At 39.3% G+C, this 20,571-nt stretch overlaps 1 protein-coding gene across 1 annotated transcript in view; it reads right to left on the minus strand.

The window, feature by feature from the left end:
* MYPN (myopalladin) overlaps positions 1-20,571 on the minus strand; it is a 90,742-nt gene that overhangs the window by 13,263 nt on the left and 56,908 nt on the right. Inside the window, 12 exon segments of the mRNA XM_030335081.1 lie at positions 163-328; positions 2,343-2,550; positions 3,802-3,928; positions 5,134-5,216; positions 6,124-6,221; positions 6,224-6,272; positions 7,454-7,569; positions 7,572-7,674; positions 17,715-17,787; positions 17,789-17,851; positions 18,227-18,656; positions 18,659-18,816. Coding sequence (XP_030190941.1) covers positions 163-328; positions 2,343-2,550; positions 3,802-3,928; positions 5,134-5,216; positions 6,124-6,221; positions 6,224-6,272; positions 7,454-7,569; positions 7,572-7,674; positions 17,715-17,787; positions 17,789-17,851; positions 18,227-18,656; positions 18,659-18,816 — 1,674 coding nt within the window.

Here is a 20,571-nt window from a genome sequence, read left to right on the forward strand (position 1 = left end):
TTCAGGAACAAAAAGAAATTCTTGATATGTACAATGATGTGGATGAAATTCAAATGCATCATATTGGGTGACAGACAGATTCAAAAGACAACGGACTTCTTTGGGTGCCCAGGAAGCCCCACTGAGTTTGGAAGTCCCTTTGAATGTGGAAGCAGGCTCTACCTGATCCTCTCTCTGGTGAAAGGGATGGTTTCGTTGTCCTTCTTCCAGTAGAACACGGGTGGCGGCATGCCTATCACACGGCACTCCAGCCTCACTGGGTGGCCTTCGGGAACGCCGCTGTTCTGCAGTTTCTCCAGGATCACAGGTGCTTTCTTCACCTCTTTTGCTGAATGAGAAGAAGGGCCATTCTTGTTTGAATAGTAAGTGCCTTGGGGTTCACGCTTCAAACTCATTACAGTTAAAGAATTTAGCAGAGTAGGCACCCCCCTCCCCGACTTTACCTTCTCTTCAGAACACTTTTTACCTCTCTAAGTGAAGATCGCTGTCTTGATAAAAGCTCCAGAAATGATTTAAAAAGAAATAATGAAACTTTCACTTTGTATGAGAGACAACACTCAAGGGCCTGTGCTGCACATGGGGGATGCGAATAGTGGGTGTGGAATTTAAAGAGTTTCTTTTATTCTCAGCAGTAAATTTTGAGAAACAACAGACTTTAAATACTAAATATATCCTTTCTCTTTTCTAGAGGAGTTTATTTTGTGGAAGGCATATTAATTTTCCCTCAACTTTTATTTTGAAGAAGTTTATAGCTACAGAAAAGAAGTACACTACATTTTACAAATATTTGAAAAATGTTAATTTATTGTTTTGAGAGAGAGAAAGAGTGCAAGCGGGGGAGGGGCAGAGAGAGAGGGGGACAGAGGATCCAAAGTCGGCTCTGGGCTGACAGCAGAAAGCCTGATGTGGGGCTCAAACCCATGAACTGCAAGATCATGACCAGAGCCAAAGTTGTACACTTAACCGACTGAGCCACCCAGGCACCCCGAGAGGTACACTACTTAAACACACACACACACACACACACACACACACACACACACATTATGCTTCCTAAGGAGGCCTTTTTTGGGCAAAGATACCTCATATTTCAGGATTCCAGAGTCAATATTTGCAAAATAGTGGGGGGAAAAGTGAAAGCTTACAGTTAATATGTCCTTGTAGAATGAGCTTTTCCTACTCTGTTGGGAGGAAAAAATTAAGAGTGAGAAAAAGAAAAAGATATATGGGGCAAGCAGCCACTAACCTATAGACAAGATAGCATGCCGAAGCCATCCTTTTTTCTGGTAGGGGCCACACATGGGAGAAAGCTCAGCACTAGAATTCATGTATTCTGAAATCTAGTTTTGGCTAGACTCCTGCCCTAAGGGCTGGTATCAACCAAGTGATGATGACTAGTCATTATTTGTAGGCATTACAGTATTTTGTTCACATCATCTCATAAGGTAAAGGTTCATTTGCTTAGTTATCCACTTAACATTTGGTGAGCACCGTTCATGTTCTAGACACTGAGTCAGACACTCGAGATACACCAAAAAAGTCAGAATGTCTGACTTTAGAAGCTTACAGTCTCTTCAGGAAGGCAAAACAGTTACATAGAAGGCTGTAAGTGCTCTGAAGAGCCCCTCCTTTTCTTTAAAAAAAAAACAACTTCTTTTTAATGCTTATTTTGAGAGAGAGAGCAAATGCGGGCTGGGGAGGGGCAGAGAGAGAGAGAGAGAGGAAAAGAGAGAGACAGAATATGAAGCAGATTCTAGGCTCTGAGCTGACGACACAGAGCCCAACACAAGGCTTGAACCCATGAACCGTGAGATCATGACCTGAGCTGCAGTCGGACACTTAACCGACTGAGCCACCCAGATGCCCTGAGCCCCTCCTTTTCCAAGTGCTATGGAAACAGAGGAGGATGTGCCTTGGTGGTAATGTTTGAATTAAGCCTTTGACAATGAGGAGGTGGTTCCTAGGCAATAAAGGGCATTCCTGGTAGAAGGATCACTGAAGCAAAGACATGGAAGCTTGGAGTAGGGCTAAGATTCTGGTGTGTTCCGGGAGTGATGAACATAGGGCAAGTGACTTGGATTTAGTGATAGTCAATTAACTAATGAATTGATTGATTGATTAACTATTACAATGACTCCCACACAAGGTACCACATTATGTGTTTTAGCTTACTGATATGTCTTTGAAAGCAATGTAGGAAATAATGGCCCTTACTACATGAAGGAGAAATTGAAATGAGGTTCGGTGGGGCAAAGGACTAAGGAATTCTGTCAGAGGCTGTGTATATTTGGGCAGCAACTTTGAAGGGAGTTATGTTTAGGGGCCCCAGCAGCAAACCTTACCTACTACAGTGAGCTCCAGACTAAAGGAATTCTGTCCAGTTTTGTTGGTAGCAACGCATGTATACGTCCCCGCATCACGTTGAGTGAGTGGGTCAATGAGCAGAGAGTGGACTCCAGGCTCCCTGACCAACATCTTGTGGGAGGCGTCTGGTAGCACAGGTTGGCCATTGAGCAGCCATGTCAGCTCTGGGGGCGGTAAGCCACTCACCTAATAAAGAACAGGACAGCTGAGGCAAATGGCAGACTGATGACAGGCGGATTTATTTGGTGGCTGAATTCTTTATCCTTGTCTGGCACCAAATAGATAGTGAGAAAATACATGGGGTGTATTTTCTACAGGGGCATCAGGACAAGAGGGGTCTGGATGGATGACTGCATTAATTTAAACTGTATAGTATTTTGACCCCAAATCAGGTCATGATTATATTCTAGATTAGAATAAATAAGAAATAAAAAATTAAATAAATAGGTAAAATAGGCCTGCCATGTCAGTTTCACAGATGGTATATTGCTTACATACTAACAAGCAAGAGGCAGCCAAGAAAAGGGCAGACCTTAAACTAGAGTTCTCAAACCTTGCCGTGTATTATGATCAAGTGGGGAGCATTTGAAAATCTTAATGCCCATTTACTATATCAAGTCAGAATCTCTGGGGACGGGACCTGGAATGGGTATCTTTTAGGGTTTAGCATGGAAGAAGTAACAATCAATCCCGAATATTATTTAGGCAGACATTGGCAGAGCAAGAGCCACCTGGAGAAGTGGATTCCATGAATGCTTAACCTCAAGCCTTTACTAATTTGCATCTAAAATTTCCACAGCATTCTGATCTTTGGGGTGAAAGAGGTGACTTAAGTTTCTCTTCATACTGAGAGATCTCCATGTTGCTCGACTGAATATAGTTTCTGGTTGAAGAATTGGAATGTAGAATAGCTAAAGGTGGTGGCTGTTGATTAGTATGAGAAACCAGCTTTGATTTTCATAAACCACCTTGGAGCCATCTTTTCATGACTATAATTTTTTTCAAAGTCCATATATCATAGCAATTCACCTCAAGTATACAAAAATCACAGTTTTGGCTTTATAGTAATAAAGACTTTCCGGGCACCACATGGAAAATGTCTAAATTATATCAATCAATCATCTCTTTGGTTGTCTTTTACAAATTCAGAGTTAACTTGATACAATACCAATGTAATTTTTTCCCAATGAAATCTTATTAAGATGTAAAGATTTAAAAATTTCATGAAATTCTTTTGTCTGGTATTAAATGCTCTGTAAAAGCCTTTTGAGAAAAGAAGTGATCTATCGCCCTTCCCCAGTCCCCCTGTCCCAAAACAAAACAAAAACCAACCCAAAACAAAAAATAAACACAAAACAAATACAAACAAAGTAAGTGCAAACGAACAAATGCAAAATGTGAACAGATCTGGAACCAAGGATGGCTATTAGAGTCTACCTTACAGTCCAGTCGACACAGGCGCCCCTCGTGAGCTACCATATCCCCAGGAGCCTGCAGGAAATGTGGCCGGAAAAAGCGTTCCTGTAGGGGCTCTTTGTCTCTTTCTTGTACTCGGGACCTTCCTCTATAAAAACAAGCATGTTCAGGCATTAAACATAGAAACCAATTTATAAGCTTATGACAGCAGGCATTTAGGCTGGGCTATAGAGCCTAGAGAACAGATATTTTTTGGGGGGGTGGGGTGGGGAAGGAGGTCGCTCTACCGTAAACAAATAATAAATAACAAATAATGGTGTGGAGCTGAGGTAAAAAACAAAGTGGTAAGCATTTCATACACGTAGGATTATCTTGTGAGATCTGTAATCAATAAACAGGCTTTAGCTTCTTTCTCTTTGAAGTCATCCTGGGTTAAGTGGCTCAGCTCTTCTTGCCTTGGCTTTGACCAGTTGTTCAAAAGTTTCAAAATAAACAAATAAATCAGTATTCAAGCTGAATCTCAAATGAGAGCCAAAAGACAAGTCCTTTTTATTACCCAGAACAAGGCAGCTGCAATCCCTGTGTCTCTAAGTAATAAAATTTAACCTGGCTATAAATTATGGCAGACTATTAAAGATGATCATGAACTTAAACTGGTTAAGACGGACTCACAGTAACAGCTGTTCTTGAAGAAAAAAAAAATGAAGAAGAAGGTGTAGTTGCAGTGGTGATGAAATACTGTATCTGAAACGTGGGTCACTATTTTTGCTCCTTTGGTAAGTCAAATATAATTCATCCATGTCAGCAACTGTGGAATGCTCTGCTAAGACTTAGTGGCACCATAAGACTCAAGGGGAAGCCAGGCTCTTAATTCTTAGTGGTTAGTAAAATCATGGAGGAAGAAAGCCAGTTGCTATATTAGAGGCAACTGTTATATTGGGGACAACAACAACAAGAATAATCAATCTATATACATATAATCATTAACAGTTTATATATTATTAAGGAAAATATGGCAATTTAATTCAAAGACTCTGGTTTTACATATTACCTGTACTGCTACTACTAATGGTTACAAATTTTGAGCCATTAAAAGTGTGCCACAGACCAGTGCTTCTCAAATATAATGTGCTTCTAAATCACTTCGGGATCTTATTAAAATGTACATTATGACTCTGTAGGTCTAGGGTGGGCTTGTGATTCCACATTTGCAACAAGTTCCCAAGGGATGCTGATGCTGCAGGCGAGGGGCTACATTTTAGGTAACAATTTGTAGACCCAACACTTAGATGCCCATTGTGGTGGATGGATGCTTGGGAAGGGCTAGAGAAGGGAGATTCTTACTGTCTTTACCTGTGAGACTGACCACCAGATGTTAGTCGACTACGAATGGGCAAACCTTGTACCATCAAGTGGCCAGAACAGCTGATTCTCCCCTGAGAAACAAAAATGAACAAGATTAAAAATAAGAAGACTTCCACATTTTTTCAATTTATATAAATTTTTCTGTGCCAGAACATTATGAACCTTTTGGCAAACTATTAGGAGAAAGAAAACTTGGGGGTGGGAATGAAAATAATAAAATATGACTCCTTAGATCACTGTTAATATTTCAGGGGGATTTTTAAGAATATTGTGATGACTTTCATTTGAGCTTGGAAATGAACAGAGCACAGATGTAAAAAAATTTGAATTCTTGTGCACTTAACATTATCTGCAGCAACATGCAGAGACCCTGGACAAGTATATTATGCTTTTCTCAATAGAGATTATCCTCAAAACTAACATTTTAATAAGAAGAGTGGGTGAGAGTAGAAATTATAGTTGTATATTTTCTGTTCTAATAGTAGTTGAAGATATTTATTCTGCCATATCTCTTAAGGGAATTTTCAGTCTTGATCCTTGATCTCATTCAGAAAAGGAAAGTGAAAGATTATGGCTTTCCAACTTTTACCAAAAAAAAAAAAAAAAAAGACATTATGGATTTGAGGAATATTTACAAGCCTTTTTGGAGTAATTTGCTTGTTCTCTAAAGAACAAAACAAATCTTTTGATAGAATGATTTATAGACTTTTCAAGAGAATCAATGAGTTGATAAGCACAAGATTTAGCCCAATACATCTGGGACACAGCGAACAGATACTACTAATGTCCTTTGACAAAGTCTGAAGGGTTGAATGACCCATCAGTGGTCATTTTAAGCTGTGATACTGTGCTCTAGTTACACACAATCACAATGCTTCTATTCATTTTCCTCAGCAATGCTTAGTAACTCGCACTTCTCAGTGACATCAACTGCTCCTTCCTCAGAGTGCGGCACAGCACAGGACCCTGCTTCTGCACCTGGGGGTTGGCAGCCATGATAGTGTAGTTGCCATCGTCGTCACTGGTGGTGGAGTCAATGTGCAGAGAGCAGGTCCCATCTCCTTCTCGCCTCATTTGCAGTGCTCATTTCTCTTTGAAATCTGCTTCCCATCTTTGAACCAGTAAACCTGCAATGAAAGATAATCAAGGAGAATCTACACTGTTCTGTACATCTTTTAAAGTAGGAAGTAGGGTGAGGAAAGGGCAGATTGCCATCTCTACAAATGACCCATCTCTTATAAAGCACTTAGAAAAAAATTATAAAATATATTCAAATGACTGTATAATATACTGCTGAATTTGTACATATACAGCACTTAGGTCAAAATTCTGTATAACTTAGGATTGAGATCAAGCTTTTGGCTCTTTTTATCGTATTTCATAATTGCTTAAAAAGCCACCCCAAGGACCAGACATGTCTCCAGAGGCAAAAGAATGAAAACCAGGAGGCGGAATTTTTCCCCATTGTCCTATTTACAAGCTCAAGTCTTCTGCAGTTTCAGATCTCAGGGTCTACAGTAGCTTACCTTACTTGAAAGGTTAGTATGGTTTAACATACCAAGTGGAATGAGGCCAGGATTCACTTGTTAAATTTCTCATCTGGCTAAAATTTAAATAAGTATCTTTTTCATGTTGGGTTCTGCATGTATCAAGGAGATCTCTCAAAGACAGGAGGGTTAAAGTACTGATTGCAGCTGTTCTCCTCTACATTTCCTGGTTACCTAACCATACATGATAACAGCATGCTAATGTTTGTGAAAGTAGAGTGGAGAGATCCCCTACCACAGCCACACCGGGTGTAAATCCTTTCAGATGATTGCCAAAAAAATCTGGTGACTCATAAGATTTTTCAGCAGCCAGTGATAACGATATGACATTTTCAGCATTTACCCACCTAATAGTAATGATACAAATATAGTTCACTTTGTGCAACAACAGGCACTTTGTGGGTATTCGATAAATGCAAAAAAAAAAAAAAAAAAAGAAAAAGAAAAACATCAATTTGGTGAGTTTGGTGGTTAAGGGAATCAATAACCCAAAATGGAGGATTATGACTAAGAAGTTTATTTTAAACTTTTATTAAAATTCTAACTTACTTATAAATCAGATTTATTTTTGGCCTAATTATTTAATGATCCTATCCCTGACTATCTCTTTTTAGTTAAATTATCTGGGCCTTGTTAATTTTCTGGTATTGATTTTTATTCCCTCTGTAGATACATCCCTAGAATCTGATAGGATTTTCTCAAAGGCACTGTCTATAGTTCTGTGCTGTTTGTTGGCCAACTGGCTGATCATCTTCCCCTACCTTTGGAACAGGTATCCCAACAATTTTGCAGGTGAATGTCACTGGAGAGCCTTCTGTAACACGGAAATGCTTGAGTCTTTTGTCAAAGATGGGAGCTATACACTTGCCCGTGGGATCTCATCATGTTGGATTTCATCATCTGATTCATCAACAGGGGTACGTTCCAAGCGAAACTCTATTTCATTCATCAGCCTCTGCTCAAAGCTTGAAATTTTGTACTCCTGTCAAAATGGCAAATATGTTTAAATTTAAGTTCTATGGGTGAGAAAGAAGGTATTTATCAGTATAATTTATGGATGGAGCTTTTTAAGATTCAGATTTATATCATGGAAACCCAATAAACCGGGCATGTTCCATTTCCGGTGCCTCACCATGGAGCACTAAAGGAGATGCCAATGTCTCTACTATAATCCCAAACTGCCTGAGTGAATCCTGATTCCTCACCTTGAGTATGGAGCCCCAGTAGCATCCTGTAGAGAAATGAAGATGGAATGTAATTTCCATTACTACTATTAATGTCTATTTCAATATGTAGAACTTCCTATTTGATAATATGGCAAAACTATTCTGAACTGCATTCTGATGTACGCCTGCATCACCAACTTCCTGTCTCTACTGGACATTCCCATCTGCATACTTCCTGAAACCTGTCTTGAATAAATCTCCCTTGACACCATATCCATCTTCATTGCATCTCTCTACTCCCACCCACAACAAAACTACTTGAAATAATTTTCTATTGTTACGGGATCATTTCCTTGTCACCCACTCTTTTGCTAATGTACTCCAATTAGGCTTATGTTCTCATTGTTCCACTGAGATTACTATTGTCAGGGTCTCCAAATTTGCAAAATCCAGTTGTCACTTATCTGTTCTTACCTTACCTGATCTCTCAGCAGCATTAGACAAAGATGGCTACTTTCCTCCTTTTTGAAACATTTTCTTCTGTTGGTTTTCACAACATCATATTGGTTTCTCTTCTCTTTCTTTTGCTGCTCCTTATCAGTCTTTTTGCTAGCTCCTAATCCTAGGTAGGTGGTTTCATCTTATCTCACAGCTTCAGATACCTTCTGTATGCTGATGACTTCAAATCATATCTTTAAGTCTGGTCTTTCCCCAGAACTCATATACCCGATGATCTGCTATACATCATGAGAGTCATATACCCAGTGATTGATTCTATATCATGGCTTGGGTGCCAATGGGCATCTCAAACTTAGCATGATCCAGACACTTGATTTCTGTCTCCCAGAGATGCACCTACCCTACTCTTTCCCATCTCAGGAAATGGTTGCCACTATTAATCTATTTAGTTAAGTAGTTAAGCAGTGTTTCTCACACTGTCTTGGTGAAAGTCAGGTTTTTAAAAATTTCCGGTGTGTAGTTTTATAAAGTAAATAAAAATGAATTACTAGCAAAATGAAATTTAAGACATGTACAAAATTATTATATTCAATAGATATAAAATTTCTCTTCCAAATTGCTATAAAAATTTCCTTTAAATTAAAAAAAATTTTTTTAATGTTTATTTACTTTTGAGAGAGACAGAAACAGAGCTTGAGGCGGGGGAGGGGCAGATGAGAGAGGGAGACGCAGAATCCAAAGCAGGCTCTAGGCTCTGAGCTGTCAGCACAGAGCCCGACGAGGGGCTCGAACCCACGGACCATAAGATCATGACCTGAGTGGAAGTCGGATGCCCAACCGACTGAGCCACCCAGGCGCCCCTAAAAATTTTTTAAAAATGTTTATTTATTTTGACAAGGAGAGAGAGACAGAACATGAGTGGGGGAGGGGCAGAGAGAGAGAGACAGAGAGAGAGAGAATCCCAAGCAGGCTCTGCACTGTCAGTGCCAGTGCTGACTCCTTCCCAATGCAGGGCTCAAGCTCACGAACTATGAGATCATGACTTGAGCCCAAATCAAGAGTTGGGTGCTCAACCGAGCCACCCAGGCGCCCACTATAAAATTTCTTGATGGTTACACTCAGTTCCTGTTCTTATGTTAAGGTGGAGAAGTGATAGCTTGCAGACTGTCATGGGTCCTCAGACTACATTTTGAGTGTACCAAGTTAAACCCTAAATCTAGGACTTGTCCTGATTCCTGTCACTCCCTCTCTCTGCCTTATTCGATGAAGCTTAAATGTCACTTCCCTAAAGCAGCCTTCCCAGTCCACTTCATCTAAATTAACTCCCCATTCTAATTCTCTACACAGTACTGGTTGCTATCTAGTATATTTCTTGTTTGTTTGTTGATTGAGTGATTAAATATCTCTAAGGATTAGAATGTTAGCCCCACAAGAGCAGAGATCTTGTTTATCTTGCTTCTCACTGTATCAGCAGCACCTGGAATAGTGGTCTGCCTCAGGCACGTGCTCAATGAGTATATGAAGAATGAGTGAATACGTGAATGACATGGGAGGGGGGCAATCGCTTGTTCCATTTATGCATCTTTGAGGAATCCAGAGCCAGGGCTTGTGTTGGAAGTGAGACCTTTTGTTAAGCTCATGACTCTAATTAACCATAATTTGTAATTAGGTTGAACTCCTTGGAGATGGCAGTAGGATGCTCCTGAAATAAAATATGAAAGCACATGGCTGATGTACATCGTGTCCTTAGTGTTAGAGTATTGAGTTCAGGACCCATAAGGTGTATTCTCAAGCTATTAAATCACATTACTCATGTTCTTTTATTATTGTCTTATACATATTATCACCTGAATTTGTGTAGAATTGGAACTTAGGAAAAACACAGAATCAAATGTTTCTTGGTTTCAATTTCTTGAAACAAATTTAAATCCTCTCTCAGCCACATCTCACCCTGAGTAAGCAAAACAAATCCACAGCTCTTTCAAGATAGAGAAAATGATTAATCTCCAGTTAAGCTTATTAATTTTCAATCAGATAGTTCAAACCAGTTAAAGTAAAAAATTGTTCACTTCTATTTACTTGAACCCTAGTTTAAAAGTATTAAGAAACCTGGTTTAACAGTATTAGACTATTTTCTACATTATAGGAGCTTTTAGAAAGTTAGTAATTAAAGCTTCCAACTATCTATTAGGTTGAACTATACGAAACTGACATTTTTGTAGGTCAACATGTAGAATTTATATGATTCAACCTAATACTTCACAATGACTATATTTTCCATAAATATATTAAATGATCCCCCAAATTTGAAATATTTCTTAGTCTTGCCAATTTAAAAATCACATGAAGAATACGTATTTCTTCTTTGTTGAATTGCATTTATGCTTCCAAATATATGTTATTTTCCTTTTTAGTAAATCTGTTTATTTTCTAGGATATTTAGGACTAAAGCCAATGACTCATTTTATTCGATTACTATATGAGGTAAAGTGAGGTGTTAAACAGAAGCTTTTTATTATTTTATTGTTTTTTTTTAAATGTTTTATTTACTTATTTTGAAAAAGAGAGAGAGTGAATGTGAATGTGTGCATGAATGGGGAGGGGTAGAAAGAGATGGAGAGAGAATCCCAAGTTGGCTCTGCACTGTCAATGCAGAGCCTGACGCTGGGCTTGATCTCAAAAACCGAGAGATCATGAACAGAGCCAAAATCGAGTCAGACACTTAACTGACTGACCCATCCAGGTGTCCTGAGCTTTATTATTTTAAAAATTACATTTAAACAGATCTCAAACCTCATACACACACAGATGCTAGGGTTCAGAAAACCCTAGAGTTTTTGTGAAGGTGGCAAGACTTCATGTTCTTTTATTAAAGAAGGTCTTAACCTTCTAAGGCTTCTCATCTTATTTCACTTAAGTCCCCAAATTCCCAGTCCATTCCATATCACCTCTAGCCATTTTTTCTTTCTTTCTTTTTTTCTTTCCCTATGCCCAGCATGGAGTCCAACACAGGGTGTGAACTCACCACCCTGAGATCAAGACCTGAGCTATGATCAAGAGTCGGACACTTAACCAACTGAGCCACCCAGGTGCCCCTAGCCATTGTTTTAATGAAGTCCTTGCTCTAAGCTAAAGAACCTTCTCTGAAGCCTCTACTGCCTGAGCTGTAAGGGCTGGTAACTTCCTGGCTAAATATATTGTCAGAGTTATTTACTATGGGGAGAGATGAATTCTTGAAATTCTATTTTGAAAGTATGAAGTAATTTTCTCAAAGAAGTGTTATTGTAGATGGTGGTAAATTATGATTATACCTAACATTCAGGAACACAATGGATGGTATATATGAGGCCTAAGTGTCTGACTGAGAATATAAATACCACATTGTCTCTATGTATTCCAAACTTGATTTTACCAAGTTGGGGCCTGATTTTGTGGAATTTGTAAGTGTTTGAATGGATTTGATCCAAGGAACTACAGAGGCAATATGACTAAAATATGCATATTTTGTTTTACTATAAATGTATTCACATTGGTTATATATTTATTATTTTGTCAACACTGCTAATTGAGAGGTCAGGAAAACAACACTCAATGAGTTATTTAAAAAATACTACTCATAACTAGGTACTGAGGATACTGTCGCAACCAGATCTTAACTGGAAGTTTTTATTGAGGCACTAAGATGGGCTAGATGTCAGAAAACAAGTGGATTGGCAGACAAACTATTCTCCAGAAATTTCAAAGCAGGTGCTTACAGACAGGTTAGATGACTGAAACTCTTCACCACCATGGAGATACAAAGGAGTGAGGAGGGAGAAGATCCAGGGAGAGGTCTTTGGAGAGGGCTGTCTCTGCATCTCCTACTCCCACCTCCAGCCCAAGGGTTCCTGCCTTCATTTCAAGCTCAGCGAAGGAGGCTAAATGGACCCATTTGGAGAGCTTGCTTTGTTGTTGTTGTTGTTGTTGTTGTTGTTTTTTACAGTGGGTTAGTATCTGACTCCTGCCTAAGAAGCGCCAGAGTGAGGAAGTGAGGCAGCTTTTTGTCAGTGGGCAAGCTGAAGGCTGAGTAACCTTCACTCCTGCATTGTGTCAAGGCGGAGGACCTGTGATGGTTCCCGTCACCACACGCGTGGGCCACAGACAAGACAAAGCCACTGTGGGGTCACTTTTGTCTCTCCATGGCTGGGTAAAGGAGTCAGGGACAGCAGTTGGTAAAGTGGGGGAAGAGAGAGCAAAAAAGAGAAGAAGTTGGCCACACTTCTCTTCCTGTCTTTGGATTCACCGTTTGTAATAGTCCCTGGGTGTGTGGTATGGATGGGGTGTTTGTGCCGTGGGTTCTAATTTTGAATAGGATTGAGTGTTAACTGTAGGCTGGGAATATTGTACTACTAGATCAGATTGTATTTTGCAACAAAGTAACCATAGAAGCTTATAGGAAATAAATGTAGTCAAAACTGCTTTGAGATTGCCTTATATTTGAGATTGCCAGGAGCAGGAGAAGAAATAGTTCGTCCCATTGAATAAATGTAAAGGGATACTGGGAGAAAAAAAAAATTCTTTTTAGACACATTTGCTTAATGTACCAGGCATAAAATGTATAAATTAACAATGAGCAACAAACTAAGAATACTGTAGGTCAAGGGTTTCCATGAAAGATTTCATAAAATATTTGGGAAATCAGAAACAGGAATGAAGGAAACCATGCAGCTGTGTGGCAGGGGTACGTGGCTTGTTGCTAAAGCACCGAATCTTTACATCTGAGATGTATCAAAGAATACCACCCCCAAGCAGAAATTGACGTCTTTTTGTAGTGCTTTGCAACCAAGAATTGGTATCCCAACTACCCCTATCACACATAAATCAAGGTTGTCATTCCACGTTATGACTGACGGGACTCAGATTTTGTAAAGAAATTTGTAAACAGGGGCGCCTGAGTGGCTCAGTCGGTTGAGCGTCCGACTTCAGCTCAGGTCATGATCTCACAGCTTGTGAATTTGAGCCCCGCGTCGGGCTCTGTGCTGACAGCTCGGAGCCTGGAGAGTGCTTCCCATTCTGTGTCTCCCTCTTTCTCTGACCCTCCCCTGCTCATGTTCTATCTCTCTCTCTCTCAAAAATAAATAAACATTAAAAAAAAAAAGAAATTTGCAAACAAAAGCAATATGTTTTAGTTACATTTAGGTACTTCCTGCACTGTCTGCACAAAGACTGTACTGCTGGTAGATGCACGCTTTGAATTTCCAGGGCTGAATTTATGTTGCCTTCTCCATTTTCCCTTGAGTTTCTCTTTGTGAGTAAAAGCAGCAGTTTCTGCATTAGCTGCTTGTAAGTTATGTCTGTGCTCAAAGGAGAGAATATTTTTTGTGTGAAGCTAACATTCAGTTAACACCAGAGTTTAATTTCAGTGTGTTTTCATCTTTTTTACTAAAGTTTTTAATGTTTATTTTTGAGGGAGGGAGAGAGAGAGACAGAGACAGAGAATGAGCAGGGGAGGGGCAGAGAGAGAGGGAGACACAGAATCTGAAGCAGGCTCCAAGCTCCGAGCTGTCAGCACAGAGCCCGACGAGGGGCTCGAACCCGCAAACTGTGAGATCATGACCTGTGCTGAAGTCAGATGCCCAACCGACTGAACCACCTAGGCACCACTGTTTTCATCTTTTTAATCCATTGATTGACATGGATTATTATCATAGGGTAGTATCCACAATTAGGCATAATCAGAATCTATATATCAAGTGAGTTACTTTCCATGGATAGGCAACAAATCCAAAATTTTCTATACGGTCAAAAGTTTCATTATCTTATCTGAAACTAATGTAAATCCCATAACTATGTCTGTGCCAGACATAACAGGGATGCAGCAATGATTAAGACATCTATGAACCCTAGCTCCCAGGGAGACTGTGACTGGTTGCATCCTGGATGGGTCCTTGGCAGATGACCACGGACACTTCACTAGCCCAGGGTCCTATTATGCTCAAGGTAAGCAACCTGAGGTCAATGGCTATGTGGAATTCTTATTAGAAAAGGAATGGACAGCAAGAGTTACAAAATAGGGATTTTCATAAAGAATTCATAGAAAGAGATGAAAGAGGTATGGTTTAAATAGAAGAAATGACTAAGCAGCTTAGAGAAGAAGGAGATTAGGTGAACAAAAAGCATAGCAAGAATTAGGAACTTATTTTTTCTTTTGTCATACATTGCAGGATCTGGCAACCACAAACAGTTTTAAAGAGAAAGGAACAGAATAAAGAGATGGGAAGGTTTCCACAGAATGAGGTCAAGGAGGAAAGTTGAAATAAGACATTGAGAGAGAGAGAGAGAGAGACAGTGTGGTGTGTTTGTGTGCGTGTGTGCGCACGTGTGCACGAGTGTGTGTTTAGAAATTAACAATCACCAATATTTACTGGGTGCATAAAATCATAAGTTAAGTGTGTGAATTAAGGTCATGAAACTTTCATTATTACATTTTGTGATCCTGGGTTCCTCTGACCTCTCAGATTCACCTTGCTAACCTAAACCGTTTAAGTTTTATTGATGTCCACTGAAGATCCACTGGTGGTGAATGACACTCTTCAAAGTAAGGAATGATGCAGCCTAAAATCTAGAACTTGGGCACCTTTCTTGGCCTACCCTCAACTCAAAGAAAATTCACTGTCAGTTTAGAAAGCTAAACATTTTAATAAATATGAACATCAGAAAGGATGACACCTTTGTATCATGCAGTGTTCTAGGAATCAACCAGCAAATGTTAATTGCTATTTACAAATGTTATATAAAATGAGTAAGAAGGTAAATACTGAAATATTACAAAGAGAAATACAAAGTCATGGATATGTCAAAGAAAACCCATTTTCTAAAACATTAATTTAGAAGTTCGTGTTCTGGGGAAGAAATTGTACTCAGTATTCATTGTTTAGGACTTAAGCTTTATTTTCATGCTCAGCCTAATGTGATAATTCTAGACCACACAAATACTTGCTATTCTTCATTCGCTAGGAATAAAGTAGGGCCTGAGAGTCCAGATTTCTGGACCTAAAAGTTTTCAAAGCAAAATAAAACAAACGCATATGGGGGCGCCTGGGTGGCGCAGTCGGTTAAGCGTCCGACTTCAGCCAGGTCACGATCTCGCGGTCCGTGAGTTCGAGCCCCGTGTCAGGCTCTGGGCTGATGGCTCAGAGCCTGGAGGCTGTTTCCAATTCTGTGTCTCCCTCTCTCTCTGCCCCTACCCCGTTCATGCTCTGTCTCTCTCTGTCCCAAAAATAAAAAATAAAAACGTTGAAAAAAAAAAACGCATATGCTTCAGAAGAAATCATTTGCTTCCCCCCCTCATATATGTAGGCTAATATGGGAAGGAGAAAAACTGATCATTTTGATTACGGGTCCCCAGACTGTGGATATAGATGGCTATCAATATGCAAGTGTTTCTTTATGATTGGTTTCCACCTTCCTAAGCATATTTTCTTAACCCTAGCCAGCAGGCCACGGTACATTGCAGACAATATTCACATCTTCACCATCATTTCCCAAGGCAACAAAGACAGTATTATAAAGTGGTCATCATTTTATTCCCCAGAACTTGCTGTGAATCAAAATCTACCAACCTAATGCAAGCTTTCCATCTTAGAACCTTAGTTTTCTGAATTGCATTTATGCAGCTTGGTTTTCTTATCCATGGCATAGAACTCAGTCTAGGACCAATTCTGTAACTAAACCACCAAAGCAATTCTCAGAGTAATGATTCTCAGAAGAACACTGATGCATGTCCCAGATATTCAGTAGTAAGATGTTTTTTGAAACCGTTTCTGCTATTAGCCCTGAGGTTATTTCGTGATGGAAGTTTAATAATGAGTTCTGTTGGGTTTATGACACTCAACTCGTAGAAGTTTGTATTTACACGTTACTTACATTTCAGGTAATTAGGAGAAAAACCTACTTTGCCATGAGTTGGGTGGTGGATTAGCATGGATCTACCTACAGAGTAACTAAAAAAGTAAAATCAAATAGGTTGTGTGCTGGCCTGTTATCATTTTTACAGGGTTCTAATTGCTCCCTCTCTGAGTTGTAAAAGACATAGGCTGAACACAGCTCTGATTTCAGTGACACTTCCAAGGATTAACAACCCAAATGTGATGACAGTATTATAGGAAAGCAAATCTGTGTCAGACAGAGCAACATTTATGAGACTTAAAGGTAATTGTCATAAAACTGAAAAAGGTTGCAGAGTTTCAGGGAAAATGTGACGTGTCCTGGAGACTAGGGCTCTAGTTCTAGTTCTGCCACTGACAATTTGACAACTGTGCCTCCGTTTCTCCATCTAGAAGATGGAAGAGAGGAATAGTTGCCTCCCAGAAACATATGTAGTTTGGCGGAATAATATGTGAGAAGCATACTCAATTATAAAAAACTTAAATATTCTTCTTCAATTCAATAGTTTAAAGTCAATTTTAAAAGGATTTTAAGCAGTACATTTTCAAGAGAATCTACTTAGTAAAAATTGCCCAACATATAGCACAATTGTAAAATACTGTATATCCACGGCTCCACTAGAGGTAAAAGACAGAAACACTAAAGAAAACAGCATGTGGTCGGGGAAATCTGGAGCCTTGTTTCCAGGGATCACTTATGCCACAAATTCCACAATATCTGGCATATAGTTTTGACTGAAATCTTATGTTATATTTCAAAATAGATTTGATTAGTTCCCACCTTGGGAAATAAACCAAGAATTAGGTTATTAAAATAAACCTATATTTAAAAATTAACCATGATATAAAATGTAAAAATAAATGGCTCAGGTAACAAAATAGTCTATTGTTCTTTTATCTGATGCTCACCTATGGCTTTCCTTTTGCTCCTTCAGTGTGAGCACTTACTAGTAAGCAAGGAGTTGTACCAGTTGAGCTACAGGATATTGACTAATGTCTATTTCACATGATTCAACCTAATGTGAAGAATGAGGGGAACGGGTGAGCAGACCTCTAGCACATTAGACTGTAGGAGTCCGATAAAGGACACCATGAAGTCCCAGAGCTCTTTTAAGTCTAGATCATCTTATATATTGAAATATTTCAAAGATGTGATGGTATTTGCCAATACTGAGCTAAGGATTGCTGGCATGGCCAACAGACTATCTAGTCTCTCTCCTTCTTTGACATATTCCATTCTACATAAACACATATAAACAGTTAAATTGAGTTAACTACTGGGTAATCAAGAACTATAGATCTATGTGGATGACTTTCCTATATGACCATTGGTTAACTGATGCTCTACCTTCTAAGACTGTAGGGTCAGCCTCACTGAGGTCTGGTGACCTGACCATCCAAGGACTGAATTAAGTGAAATTATATTTCTTATGATGAAATTCCAATAAACCATTTGAGCCCGACAATCTTACCTGCTGGTGTGATCTGACATCATTGAAATTCATTTTTTTCCCCAAGTCCAGAATCACTGCATTCTTAGTTTCACAATGAATCATCATTCAGTGGTTGGGGAGACTTTGTATTTTTCTTCATTAGTCCCTGCGATGGCCTGTAAAATAAATTCACACCAGACATACCCATGAAAAACCCTGGCCTGTGTCCAAAAGCCTAGAAATCAGAGTGGCTGAAATGGCAATCAGACACTAGGAGTCATCAGGCACTTATGGAGGGCATCTTGTGTACAAAAGTTGAGCACGCACAGAGAATCTGTGTTTGTAGAGGTGTTTTCAATACTTAAATAGTTAAAAATTATTTAAAGTAATCATGCCCTTTGTTCTAAGGTGTTCAATATCCATTTAGTGTCTAAGAGATAGGACTATCTGGGAATCCACTAAATGAGAGTCCTGTCCCAGACCAAGCTATTGTATGCATAAATCCTTTCTTTAGTGACATCGTTTACATCAGAAACCTTAATGACACTTACACGGATGGTGCACTTCTAGGCAGCCCCATGGCATTGGTGGGTGGGATGGCAGGGAGAGAAGGCAGAACGGAGCTGAGGAAAGCCACTGGGTTCTGAATCCGGCTGGTGGGAGAGACGGGAGCTGGGGAAACACAGCGGGGCTGAAACTGGTTTCCACTGGAGATGGCAAATGTGAGTGGCGGCTGTGCTGGCTCTATTGGAGCTGGAGGGGGTGGCTCGTTTTGGATGGAAACTCCTCCTAGAGATTTGGTTTGCACGGAGGGGTGAGAAACTAAGAGGCTTTCTTTGCTCACTGTCCTCTGAATGGTTTGAGGAGTGCTGCTCAGGGTGAACACTGGAGAGCTGGAAGGGGACACAGTTGCTGCGGTGGTATTTGTAGAGGGGAAGAAATGCTTTGGCCGGGCCAAGCTGAAAGTCTGTGATGAAGGGGCTTCACCTGCTTGCTGGACATTGTCACCGCCGGGGAAGCAGTGGAGTTCAAAACACTCATGTTGAAAGGAAACTCCTTAGGAGATGAAGGAGATGGGTTTTGCAACTGATGTTGTTCCAGTAAGACTTGGTTGTGAAGCTGTTGTAGCTGGCTGGAATCACTGCACACAAGAATAGGGAAAGAGAAGGGAAATCTGTCACCATCGGCTTCACCCATCAGAAAATGCATAGACAGGCTGTTTACAACTTTATGCTGATTCAGAACCAGAGTTGCCAGAAATAAGCTAATCAGTTCCTTGCGAGTTGTTTCTCCTTTCTAAATCTGTTTTATTCTAAGAAGGGAAAGAACCACCACAATGCACAACTCCAAAAGGCTTCATTCACATTGTAATCTCTGTGTTGTGACCCTGCAACATAGCAGCCCAATTTTAGAATGCTTACAAATCAGAAAAAAGAAATAGAAACAATGGTCCTCTGTTAGGAGTGCCTAAACTTCTGATAGGAGCAGGCTGTATCTCAGCTTTGGGACAGAAGACAGTGAGCTACACAGTGATGTAAGTAACTGAATGTGTTGTATTCTTCATTTTGCCTCATTTTAAAACAAACCTTAATAAAGCCACAGGATGTGTCTTGGTGTTTCTCATCCTCTCTTGACAACAAAGCATCATAGATAAGGTGACCATATGACCCGATACATCCTGGGCAGCCTTGGTTTATGCCTGTTTTCCTGGCATAATCATTAATAGTGCTCTTTTACTCTCAAAAATAGCATGGTTTTAACAGTAGATTATATGGCCACCCTAAAAATAAACATTGCCTTAGCCTTTTCTTGTTCCTAAGAGGACAAAGAAGATCAAGCCGGGAGTACTTTCTTCTTTTATAGGAAGCTGAGTCACAGAAACATTATGTGATTTGACTTAGGTCTCACAGTCTATTTAGTCTATCTTAAAATGCTTAATTATTTTTTAAGAAAAAAAACGGAAAATGAAAATCTCTAAAAATTGTATATGCATAGAGCCATCAGGACTGCTAAACTGCTGGTTAGAAGAATTGACTCTCGAGCGAGTAACCATAGGAAGATCCACAAAGGAGACTTTGGTGTCCCAAGTCCACCATGATTTTATGTTCTTCGGATTTTATGTTCTATGTTCTGGAACATAGAAGGTGATCTGCTGAACATGAGATCTATTAAAAATGAAAGGTTCTGTATTTTCCTACCATGAGGAAAGTCAATACCAACAGCAATAAAGTTGAAGCAGGAGGTTCTCCAAACCTTGTTTTTTTTTTTTTAAATTATTGGAGTTTAAGACCTTTTTCCTTCTTTTCATTAACATTTCTGATACACGATATATGGAAAAGTAACTTCACAAAACAGAGTCCCATCTGCTGTTAGATGCCACATACTGTGCAATCCTTTGTTCATCTATGAAAATTCTTGTTTTGAGTTAAACTAAGAATGCAGAAGCATTAGCCACTTGGCACAGTAACTTCTCTCTCTCCTTTTTAGAAGTGAGTATATAAGCTGAGAGAATAAAGCAGTATAATTAAAAATTAATTAAACCTTTCTGTTTCATCATAGATGATTCAGGCAATCAAGAGAAACAGAAATATCTTTGTTAGATTATCCTTAGAAAATATAAAATATATACAATTAATTGTTTCTGTTAGTGTTAATTTTCCCAATGGCATGAAAATACAAAAATCTTTACATTTTTAATAGATATCATATTTGTCAGGTCACATTCTGTGATTTCTATAGTCTGAAGATAATGCTATATGGTTTTCAGGACATCTCTGCATAGAGTAGTCTAAGTAAATTTTAGCCTTATGATATTGCAGAAATATTTTTTGTGGTTACAGAAATAGAAAAAGTAGTATCTGACAAGTAAGTAATCTTAGAAAGATGATGATGATAA

Source organism: Lynx canadensis, chromosome D2, assembly GCF_007474595.2.
Source record: "Lynx canadensis isolate LIC74 chromosome D2, mLynCan4.pri.v2, whole genome shotgun sequence".
NCBI classification, from domain to species: Eukaryota; Metazoa; Chordata; class Mammalia; order Carnivora; family Felidae; genus Lynx; species Lynx canadensis.